This window comes from Aythya ferina (assembly GCF_964211825.1).
Source record: "Aythya ferina genome assembly, chromosome: 1".
Classification (NCBI taxonomy): Eukaryota; Metazoa; Chordata; class Aves; order Anseriformes; family Anatidae; genus Aythya; species Aythya ferina.
The window spans coordinates 96,603,795-96,616,108 of NC_140296.1; the positions used below are offsets into that span (position 1 = coordinate 96,603,795).

Here is a 12,314-nt window from a genome sequence, read left to right on the forward strand (position 1 = left end):
GATGTACCTTATTGATTACATTTAGAAAGTTGAAATGGAACAGTAGGATTGGGTTTTCAGACAGTCTTTACTTTTAAGGCCTTATAATATAAGTGCAAGATCCTCTTTGAAATGGTACAGAAGCACAGAGAGCCCCTATTACTGGTCAAGAATTAACTTCAAGCAATATAAAATATCTAATAAACAGAAAAATCCCTTATCCATCTAGATGCCTTTATCAGCTTATCTAGAAACCCTTACAAAGTGCACAGAACATTTTCACTCAAAGCAGACATCAAATCAGTCCCATCTTCAATTTGGCAGAGAATTTTAGATAGAGAAGCAGGAAAGAAGAATGCTAGGATTAGGCTAAGAACTAACTGGTTTGACTAGTAACTTCAGTTTTGAAAGTTCATTATCTTATAATAAAAAATAAAAGGATCATCAAGTCACTTTACAGAGGTAATTTCTTTCAGCACAGAAACAGAAGTTAATGCAATAAAAATGTCACAAAATTTGATTCTCCTTGTCCCCAAAACCATCTTCAGCTAAACAATTTATTTACTATTCTGCACAAGAGGATTCCATGAGGAGGAAGTGGTAATCACAGCTATACCCTGAAGTGTAGGAAGCACTTCTTACATCACTGAAGAACAGAAACTTTAAGGGACAAAGTATCTACAGCAATTGCTCACATACAAGAAACAACATGTATTTTGTGTCAAGTTCACTTAGGATATTGATGTAGTTAAAGAGGTCAAAGCACAAAGCTAAGAACAAAATCAGAGAACATTTTCTCACCTGTAGCTGCTGTTGCAGATGGGTAATTTCTGCAATTCTCAGTTCTCTAGATTTATTTGTACTCTCAATTTCTTGTCTTTGGGTAGACAGCCGACATCTGATATCCTGAAGCTTCCCCTCCAACTGATTTTTTTTATCATTCTTTAGACAAAAAGACAAAGATTTCTTTGTTTTACCAGAATGCTTTGTCACACAAATCAAGATCTAGAAAGTACTTCAATTCCACAATTAAAAGTTGAGATTATAGAAAACAAATAGGACCTTATCACAGGCATTACCATACTTGTGTGTTTTATCTGCAATACGATCACTTACTAGGGCTTCCAGCTCAAATTCTAAGGTCTTCTTCTTTGCTTTTAGAACAACTATGTCCTCTTGTTCTTTGTTTCTTTGATTTAGTAGTTCTTGCCGACGATTACGTTCCCACTCAAGTTGCCTTTGCCTCTCAAGTTCCCGTTTTGCAGCCTTCAGCATTTAACCAAAGAAGAAAACAACAACAACAAAAATATGAAAGATCTGTTTTGAGAAACTATTCTAACCACTGATATTCATATTCTAAGTTATAATTAAAATATTAATATAAACATGCTGCTAAACAGTGGAATAAGTATGCACCTCCCTATTTAAGCACAGAAATTGCTCAATTGTTTAAATGCTCACTTAAAAGTACTATTGCTTCACTGTAGAGTGGATATGCAACTAAACAGAATACCATTCCATTTTAGTAAGTTTTCCAAGATCCAATTTTCTGATTTAATATGTTGTTTCACATTAAGACTTCAAGAATCCTCCAGACTAACATCAAATCTCTCTCCAACATCTGGCATTCTCCAGCTTTTCACTTGAAAAATTAAGAAAGAGGTTGACAACTATTTCCTCACTTTCAAAAACCCCAAAATTTAAGTGTATTGCTTGAACATTTACTTACTAAAAATAAAGATGACAAAATATTTAGTATACATATTCTATTCTGTTCTAAACAAACACAGATCTCAATGACTTAGCCACCTTCCTTTTATCCAATTGGTTACCTCTCTTCTTTCTATTTCTTTCCTCCTTTCCTCTTCCCTCTGCCGTTCCAATTCCCGCTGTTTTTCCAACTGTTTCTCTAGCTCCAGTTGTCTTTTCCGCTCTTGCTCCTGCCGCTCACGTTCTTTCCTTTCCTGCTCTGCCCGTTCCAGCTGTGCTAGACGCTCTTGTTCTTTGCGTTGCTGTTCCAGGAGAGCCTGCCTCCGTTTTTCAAGTTCTAGATTGCCACGTTCAAAGTTCTCGCGTTTTTTATCTTCAAACGTAACTTTAGTGTGTAGAAACATGGGGTAAAGGAGAATTAAACTTTGCTAGTAATTTAATAAAACCTTCCATTTATGTTGAATCAAAGTGATACAATCTTCCAACAGGACTAGAAAGAGCTCTCTGATATACTGATAGTATAGCTCTACAGGTAATGCAGGTTTTATCATTAGCATTTATATCGTAGTTTTCCCTAAGCCCACATCCTAAGGAAACTACGGTGTGAATTTCAGTTCACATTCCTGAGTGTGCTGGAGTTCCTCCACACATTTCATAATAGTAACAGCACAAGAACCATCACTTTGATTACTACAAGTAAGGAAAAGAGTTCAGCTGAAGATATTATCAAAAAGCCATTATGCAAATGACCAGAACTTATTCAAACTTGATATTCTCATAAGATCACTCATTACTGTCAGGAAAAGAAACAGCTTACTTAAGTTCTTGACGAGAACTCAGAAAGACTAGATTCCTGCAGATTCACACCCTAATCTTTTGTTGTCCTAAAACAACACCCTCAGTTCCAGCACAGGTTCCCTGACATTCTTCTGTAATATCGGGCATTATCCCTATTCAACGCTCCAGACCTCTCTCACACAGTTCCTCCAAATTATTCCCTCCAAATCACCTTCAGTTTCTTTTCCTACTCTCTGTGTCCCATTCCCATACCTCATATTCTGTATTTCTCTTCGCTCATGCCCAACATGTACTTTATTGGCATGCAAGTCAAATCAAGAGACAGTACATGTTCACTTCAAAGTGTGCATGCACCAAGTGTTTGACATATTGGGCTGACATCTGCCCAACCAGTTGAATTTTTATCTTTTCTTAAGTCAGTAAGTCTTTCTTACTGCCAATCACAAATTTTCACAGAAGAAGAAATTTAATCACTTCAATGTTTAAAATTAGCCACCAGATTCAAAGAATATTAAAATAAAGACTGATAAGATAGAGAATAGCCCCCATCAATTTAGGAAACCAAGCAAAAAGGAAAAAACATATATTTATATTTATGTCAAGGAAGTCGATAAAAAGAAAAGGACAAAAAGCTTGCCAGCAGCATCAGCATTGCTTAAGCATTGTCTTAAAGGCTCAAAGAAAACATATACCACCAAGATGAAAAACAAAGCCCTAAAAAGACTGCCCAACAAGAAAGTATGATTATTCAACAAAATCAAGGTAGCTACTAGAGGTAACAAAGTATGAAAACAGATGAGACCAACTTCTAGCACATTAAATGAAATGAGTAGCTATTGGCTTGTGTTACTATGTTTACGGGATAGCTTCTGAAGGTTCATAAAAAACAGCAATAAGAACTCTTTCAATTGCCTCCCTCAAGAGAAAAAAATAAAATAAGAAGTCAGATTTAGCAAAACCAGTGAAGGATCCAGAAGTCATTCACTATATGAGTGGTCTTTATAGTGGAAAATCTACACATCAAATACAATAAAAGGTTTATACAGTCTAGTTATTCTGAAACTGGAAACAAATGGCTTTAGAACAAAAATAAAACCAAGAAAATGAAGAGTAACAGGTTGCCAAACCCAGACAATACTAATCCATAGTTCATATACAAAATTCATGAACTACAAGAGGTGGCCCCATCTGAGCAGGGGGTTGGACCAGATGACCTACAGAGGTCCCTTCCCACCTCAACTAGTTTGTGATCCTGTGATCACTAGCTTGGCTATGCAATCCATCCTTTAATCAGCCTCAGTGCATCTAGAAGAGGACAAATGCAACACCAGTCACTAAGAAAAGACAGTGTGATGATCTTGAAAGCTATAATCCAGTCAGTCTAATCCCATGCTGGTCAAAGTAGCAGAGGCTACGATACACAAAGAGTTAGTATGCATGACTACACGTGACACCATGCGGAAAAGCCAATGCAGGAAAGAGCTGCCTCTCAAATACAGTAGAGGGCTGAGATCTGTCCCCACCCAATTTTATCAATAAGAAAGTTATCAATAAGAAAGACAAAGCAGATGAGGTCAATAAAAGGATGCCTGTGTCTTTTTGAAGCCTAATAAAGAAAATAAGCCAAAGGCAGTGGTTGACCTTCCTGGCATTACAAACTGTACCCCAAAATCCTGTAATTCCAAGGGCACGAGACTTACGCCTCAAAATGTGTAAGAGAGTTGTATCTCACCTATGACCAAACACATCACTGTGAGACCTCACTAAGGTCTGCTTCAGCAGCCCCTGCTATCTCACTTTATCCTTCTACAGCCAGGAATTACTCAGCAGACTGCTAGCAGCAGTTAGTTATAAAATACAAACCAAAGACAAGGGTTGGAAAAAGACAGAAGGTCCTTGGGAATTAACAAGCAGTTAAAAGATTGGAATTAAGGGGTGAAATAAATTACCAACTTTCACAATGACAGAAAGATTCTTGGTAGCCTCCTTCAAAGATCTCTACTAGCAATTGTGCTGTTCAGTGTGCAACAATGGTCTGGAAGAGATTGAAAAGTAACAAGACAGCTTCTAGAGATGAGGCCAGATATTCAAGGTATTAAAATAAAAACCTGACTGTGAAGAGCTTTAGAAGAATCTCACAAAACTGAGTGATCTGGCAATGAGGAAGCAGAGGAAAATGAAATATTAATGAATACAGAGCAGCACATTTGGAGAATGAAAATAATCGTAACTAAACACACATGGTCATGGACTCTAAAAGCAGTTAATATTGTGTAAGGATGTTGGCATTACAGTCTTCTGAAAACATCGGCTAAGATCTAAGCTGTGATCAAAGAGGCAAAACAGTGTTAGGAATCAATAAAATTAATCAGAAAAAAAAAGAGTTTAGAACAAAACAGAAAAGCATTATTATCACACTGTATACATTTATCATATTGCTACATCTTCCACTGTATATAGAATAGAACAGAACAGAACAAAACAGAACAGAACAGAATAAAAGAAAGAAGTGTGAGGGGGTGGTCAGAAGTGTAAAGAAGTTTCCTGCCATTTAGCATCCAGGACACTTTATACTTCTCTCTTTTATTTTAATTTTTTAAACAGAGCTGCTAAAGCTTGTATAAAACTGGCATATTGCTACGCGGACTGCAGTGAAACAGGCCTCTGTATCTATGTAAGACAAACTATACCACACCAAAGTCAGAAGATGGAGGTACTAAAAGTTTTCACCATAGCCCTGTAATAGGGCTGCAAAGTGCTGCCTCTATGGAGAGTGCGTAAGATAAGCAGCCTGAAAGCTGTTCATATGTCCGTTGTCAGTAACAAAGGATCATACAACAGTCGGGAATTAGCTGGACCAAGCATTGTCTTGGTTATACCTCCGTCATGTCAAAACCTCATTTGGAAAGAAAATATTTTTTAACATGTCATTAGAACTTCCCAGAATATAACCTGATGATATCTCTGATAACAGCACACAACACATCGCTATTTATGCTTGCTCACCTGGTAATTTCTTTTCCAGTTGCTGCTGTTCTTCTTCTAATGCTGGTTCTTCTGGTAACCTTTGGTCTACAGATACTGAACTTACAGCAGATATGCCACTACCAGAACGTACTCTTCTGTCAACAAAAGGATAATTCCAAGTTGCTTAAAAGAACATACGCCTGCCAAATTTATCATTTAATGATGAAATCATAAATTAAATGCAATGATGTAATGTTTAGTGATATTTAATGCTCCCTCAGCGTTGTCCAGAGCATTTTAATCTGCAGTTGCCATTAAAATAACAGCACCCCCCAAAGTCCCAACAGCACACACTGGTGACCTAAGCACCCTAGTTCAAAGTTCACAGCATCATGCAGCTTACAGATGTGTTCAACTCTGTCACCAAGATCTCTTACTTGTGACTAGTCTGAAGCTGGGGAAACAGGGAATTAAACTACAACAAAAGTTGCAAAGAGAGAGAAAGAGCTCACTATAGTCAAGCTGAAAACAAGACACCACACAGAAGAAACAAAAAATTGTAATCTTCAAGAGTATACCTGAAGAACATGAAGCTATCACTATATGCAAACATTTTTCTCATTGCTGTAACTGTCTTCCTACCCATTTCTCCAAGAAAAGTGAAATAGAGAAATGGAAGTACTGACTCAGCACTATTCACAGATACAACTGTTTAAAAAACATCAGAATTTGCCACAGTGTAAATGCAGGGCATGTTTTGAATTCTAATACATCTTATTTGCTGTATAGAAACATAAGCCTAAACTACAACTCTTTAAATTCAAGTAGCCAGACTGAGTAAGTTTTGGAAGGTCTGTTAGCATAAAACATTGACAAAAACTGTGTTCTTACAAGGACTTTTTGTGACAGAGCTATTTTCAGCATCCATCTCTTCTAATAAAACCAAAAAATGCCCTTTACGCAGCACGAAATCAAGGAGGGTTACTTTTCAGTCTCTTGCCCTTTACTCTCACAGGACAGCTTTCCCAAATGAAACAAAAATTTAGGAGTGAGATTCCAGAATTATAACCAGTTACCTAAACGAAGGTGGAATATACTCTGGAGGCAGTACAGGTGGCAGTGGCTGACCAGACATAGCTACATCAATTAAGTGCATAGCCAGAATAAACTCTTCAGCTGTAAGTTTTCCATCTTGATCAATATCTGAAAGATTCCTTTTTAAAGGAAAAATACAAAAAATAAGTACATTCTTAAAGATTAAAAATCACCATTAAAAAGCACAATTTTGGTATATTCAATTCCAAATTGATTCATTTTTCGATTAGTTTTTCACACTACTTTACTTCTTTAAAACAAATAAAAGGCAAAAACCAAATGCATCACTATTTCCCATATTCCTCTTGCATGTCTTCCTTGAAACTATTGTTACAGCCATGGTTTCTACTTCTCTTGCTTTTGAGTGCTGCCTGTACTATAAGCCATGTAAATAATGTTAATCAATGGAGTTTTCTTGGATACCTTGTGAACATCCGCTACACAATATTGTTCAAGAAAGTGTAGAAGTTTTTGATTTGGTCTACTTCTTGCATTCCTGGGCAAACATTTGCATTAAAATCAAAACCATTAATGTTTTAGCCTAGACAAGCACAAAAACATTTTATTGGCATGCATACGGAAAAAAAATGATGCAGTCAGGCCTCAGGATGGCCTAAAACCAGTGCTCCAACAGGTTCATGAAATGTCCAAAAATGCCTTCATATCAGGGTGCTTTTGGACAAAATTTAACAGCCTAAATATCAGCTTTTTTTCTCCAGCATGCTTCTGACTCTAATCCTAAAGGAAAATGTCTCATGATACTGTGAAAATCTAAGGTGAGCAATTGATCTATGCTTTTGATTCCTCAAGGTACAGGACTTTGTTTATGGGATTTAAATTTAGAAGACTTGACAGCCCCATTTGGTCCACACCTGTGTTACTGAGCTCCTCAGGCTGGGGCACAGAAACAAGCTGAGGCACAGGAACAAGCTGGTAGAATGAAAATGGAGCATGCAAGGATATAATTCAGCTACTCTAACAGTATGGGTCCGCGTCTTTGTCCCCAAAACAGCTGTTACAAAATAGCTGACATGCTGAACAACAGTACTTTATCTTGTGTGCCAATGAATCAGTGAATCCACCCTTAAAACAAGGTGAGTCTACGGCCAATACAGACTGAAAAGCCTTGCCCCAGTGGTACCACTGCCAGAGAATAAAAATCAGGAAAGGGAATAATACCTAGGCCAACAAAGGCATAAAGTCTATTCCTTATCTCAATAGACCCGGCAGTTCTGAATGTCAAAAATTACAACAGCTTTGTTTAGATCCTGGAGCACGCTGACGTCATTCCCCTGCCCACACAACCTACTTAAGCACTGGCAACAAGCAGAGAATTTTCTGACTAATCATCTGCTGGATGATCGGGTTGCTATTTATTCCTTATAGTAGCTTTGTTAGGAAACAGAGGAGAGAGTGTTTGTTTTTTCATATAACAAAAACATCAGTGCTTAGCAAAGCAAGTAAGTGCAACGTAACCATCACACTACAGTGACAACATCGTTGACATCCTCACACAACAGAAGTCAGACAGGTTATTTTGTTGACAGTGGTGTTTGAGGAAAGACTTTTAAATTATAGAGGTTAATTAGAAATAATTTGCAGAGAGAAACTGGAAATTAAAAATGTACAGAAGCAGTGTGAAAGCCATTGAGAAGTCACCAAAGATAACCATAAATCAACAGTAACTAAGTACTACCAAGTAATGAATAGAAACATTACACAGTACACAGGAAAATATGACCCTCAAAAGTATAAGGGAAAAGAGAGACTAATCGATGTGATCATAAGAGCACAATAAATGTTGGCAAACAAGAACCTGAAAGGAAAAGAGAAGCCAAGACACATACTGCTAAAATTCATGAATTGAAGTGCGTAACTCCAGATCCTTGAAAATAACCATTAGAAATTCATGTAAAAGGCAGACAGGCCCCAAAGAAAGTATGGTTCTGGATTAAGGTTCCTTTTGTACTACCTGTGCAAATGTGTAACTTTCACTGGTGCTGTATCACATATGATTGAGGATGTAGAAGGCAGAATGCTGAACATTTGATCTGCCTGAAACCCCCAAAATTGAAACCCAACATATAAAACACCTATGGGTATAACATAAAATACATTCTTTTTTGGTTTTGTGGAGTAATATTAATAAAGGCATGGCAGTGCAGAGTGCAGGCTTTGTTTTATAAAGTTAAACATTCAAAAGAGCAAAATATAATGTTTTATCACCGGAGAGAGATTGAAAAGAGAGGAGAAAAAAACAAGACACACTATAGAGGTTTAAGGACAGTTTCTAGTTGGGTAGAAATCATTAGATTTATCTTTACCATATTGTAGCCAGCTGAGCCTGGGGTAAACTTGACTGCATAAGAATAGTTCTTGCTTGTGGACCTAACAAATTAAAACAAGGGTTAATAAACATATAAGCATTTTTCTCCTTTCCTTGTATTGCCATGTAGTTATTGCACAAGCAGAGGTTGATTTTAAATAGGTACCACCAAAGAGATGTTATCATTGTGAACAGGCTATCCCTAGGCCCCTCAAGAAGAAAATACTAAAAAATAGATAACCTTTTTGTCCTCTACAACACTCAAAAAGAAAAAAAAAAAAAAAAAAAGGCTATGAAAAGCAAAGATGCTCTCAAAACTAGTGAAACTAAGCCAGAGTACTGTTCTATTCTATTTCTGAAACTGGATAGGAACACCCATCAGTGGATGAGTCGAACATAACAAATGGCTACAGAAGATTTCACAAAAGACATTGTACCCTTTCCAAGAATCATTTCCCAATACAGGACCGGAAAGTAAGAAAAGGATACTAAATATCAGAGATCATTAAGGAATTGGGAAATTTGAACAGAAAAATATTGTCAGTGACAACTTGGAGAGATAAGAGTTTCTTACCATCCAAACAGTGCTTAGAATGTTATTATAATTGACCTTTTACAGATAAAAAAGGAAACAACAATAAGTGTTTCAATACCTGTTAAGTGTCCACTCATTGTTTTATCATGGCTATTGAACAGCTGTCTGTATTTCAGTCTTGATGACTGAGGTACAGCCCACTCTGCCACAGGAGGCACACTAGAATTAAAAAAGGGGTAGAGATGAGGGGTATTACATTTAATAGCATGAAGTGATATGTACAACAGGATGAAGTGCTGCACAGAGATTAAGTTTTATCCAGAAATGTTTCTTTTCCAAATATTCCCTTCTATTCCCGGAACCACAACAATTTTGACTTCATATTTCAAAACATTTGTTATGTCTTAGAAGCTGTTTTTTGGAAAAGATGAATGACGGGCCTAAGATTGTTGCTGTTTTTTCCTTTACTAGCAGAGAAATTAAGTAACCTAAACGGTTTAGAGGAGCTAAAAGCTTTTACCTAAACATATGATAGGAAATGCATAGTCAGTGGAAGTAATATCTTATTTTACCCTGTCTTTAACTGCTAGTCTGACGAGTCTTCATACTGAAAACCAGTAAGTGTAGTTTTTCTGTCTTTAGGCACATGCAAACTTTGTATTTTTTTTTCAGGGAAAAAAAAAATATATATATACAAGCATTTCTGAAAGCATACCAATCAAACAACAGTGAAAAAACTGAACTGAACCCACCAAATCCATTTTCCCTGGGCCACTAAGCAGACAGTGAAAAAATTAATATACTAAATATATTTATTTTAAAAATTTAAAAATAACCCTACAGTTGCTAATTTTACTTATGTTTCCACACTAACAGGAGAGTGCCTGTGCAGTAGTATACAATGCAAATTATGTTTATGGAATCATATGCTTTTCTAAAAATTAAGTTTTCAAGAGCTTGCAAATTATATCAACACATACTGTAAGAGCCTATTATATTTCAATTGTTCCTTACTCATCGGCATTTCTTGTAAAACCACAGTATCCTATGAAATCCTGAAGTAGTATCTCAGCAGGAATTGATTTCTGCAAGTAAATACTATTTCAGAGAATAATTTTGTTAGAGAAGTTGTTTTGCTAACAAGGAGGAACCAGATACAAACGTATACTCATTGTCCAGCAACTTACCTGGCCACATCAAATGATTGTGCCTTTTGCAGTTTTGTGTTTAGCTGTGATCCAGGACCAGATCTACTAAAGGAAGAACTCTTTGGCAACGTGGCTGTAAATAAGAAAATGCATGTATTTTTTAGTACTAGAATTTTAAATTGTATAATTTCAATTACATTCATTTAGCTCTTAATGTCAAAAAAAATATTATGGTTCTTTTGATAGTATCCCTTGAAGAAGTATTAAGTATTTTAAAGTAATACCAACAAATAGCAGTAACTCAATTGCTATAAATAGGTAGCAACAGACCAATTTCTAGTCAACAGTTTACAGGCAAGCTTGATTTATCACACTGTTGCTCAACATGACTGACTGTTACAGCATAGCATGTCCATTCTTTTAACAAGTTTGCTAACCAATTACATTGGGCTAAACCAAAGTACAGTCCTAATCCAAAACCATTCTTTAAAATAAGATAAAGTAGCTGATTCCACATCTATTTTTCTCCGGATCCAAAGAAAATGCAAATTAACTTGTTAATAGCAAGAGAGTAAAGAGTTTCAGTAGGTAGCATACCAGGATGAGCAAAAGCAGGCAGAGGCTGTATAACAGCAGGAGCTCCGTTAGCCAGGGGAGGCACTGCTGCTGCGGGAACAGAAGATACTAACGGCGGAGACATTCCTACTACTGGAATTGATGCCATTGGCACTGGGGCAACAGTTGTAAGAGATGGCATGCTGGCAATGCCCCCAATACCTACGGGGGAGAAAAGGAGACATTTTTTCTGACTTAGAGACTCCTAGCGTGATGTAACGCTTTACCGGCAGCCCGCAAGCCAGCAGTAAATGCAGAATTAAAGAACAAATCGAAATGGAAACTTCTACACACCCCTCTAAAGAGCTCTTACAGTCCGCTGCACCATTACCATGGCAGGGCAGCATAAAACAATGTCGAGGGAACAAAATACCATTTTATCATGTATGCATATAAGATCACACTGGATGCAACGCTGACCAAAAAAAAGTCAATTAGCATTTGCTGAAGAAAAGAATTGTTTCCCTTGAACTAAATGAAGAGCAGTACTGTCAACTTCCAGTGAGTAATGAACCCGAAGTCTACATGTAGCCACAGCTGAAAGGAACGAGCTTCAGGATAACTGCTTGCAGACTATTGTCAAGATGAAACAGTGCAAAGCTAATAGGATAAAGCACAGTAATGAGGTATTTTAGGTGTAAGCACAGTTGCATGGATAACAGGGAGCATAAGGAGGTCCAGTTATGCCAATGGGAAGAATGAGGCTGTGTGCAAGCAGCTGAGATCAAGTTTACAGTGAATAACAAAAAAGAAAATCATGGATTTTGCTGTTTTTTGGGGAGTGACTTTATAATGCCTTTTCTCTCTTGGAGCAGTATTTGTTTTGTTCAACTTCACTGATTTCTTACAATGAGAAATAAAAATTTGTAAAATTTGCGTAAGCAACAAGTAATCAAACAACAGGACCGTGTGCTGCTTATCAAGTGCATTGTTCCCTTTTCATAATGACGGCAGTAATTCTCAGGCACCAACCAACCCCAGTTACAGCAATGACTAAACCAGAAAGGTAAAAGACCTCTCACTACAGCAGAATATCAAGGTGTCAAACATGAGGTTCAGCTTCAGTTAGATATTTTCAACACAGAATCATAGAATCACCTAGGTTGGAAAAGACCTTCAAGATCATCAAGTACAATCATGA

The 12,314-nt window shown here is 36.9% G+C and overlaps 1 protein-coding gene across 8 annotated transcripts in view; it reads right to left on the minus strand.

The window, feature by feature from the left end:
• Positions 1-12,314, minus strand: part of ITSN1 (intersectin 1) — a 122,689-nt gene that overhangs the window by 67,796 nt on the left and 42,579 nt on the right. For 6 of the 8 annotated variants that reach the window (XM_084526675.1, XM_084526672.1, XM_084526673.1 and 3 more), the window contains exons 6-14: positions 11,156-11,335; positions 10,598-10,691; positions 9,529-9,629; positions 8,874-8,937; positions 6,531-6,668; positions 5,494-5,609; positions 1,812-2,074; positions 1,096-1,245; positions 781-921 (exon numbers count right to left, since the gene is read on the minus strand). In XM_084526675.1, the coding sequence (XP_084382801.1) occupies positions 781-921; positions 1,096-1,245; positions 1,812-2,074; positions 5,494-5,609; positions 6,531-6,668; positions 8,874-8,937; positions 9,529-9,629; positions 10,598-10,691; positions 11,156-11,335 (1,247 nt within the window). The remainder of the gene's footprint in view (positions 1-780; positions 922-1,095; positions 1,246-1,811; positions 2,075-5,493; positions 5,610-6,530; positions 6,669-8,873; positions 8,938-9,528; positions 9,630-10,597; positions 10,692-11,155; positions 11,336-12,314) is intronic. The other 2 variants (XM_084526677.1, XM_084526678.1) reach the window with 2 other exon arrangements.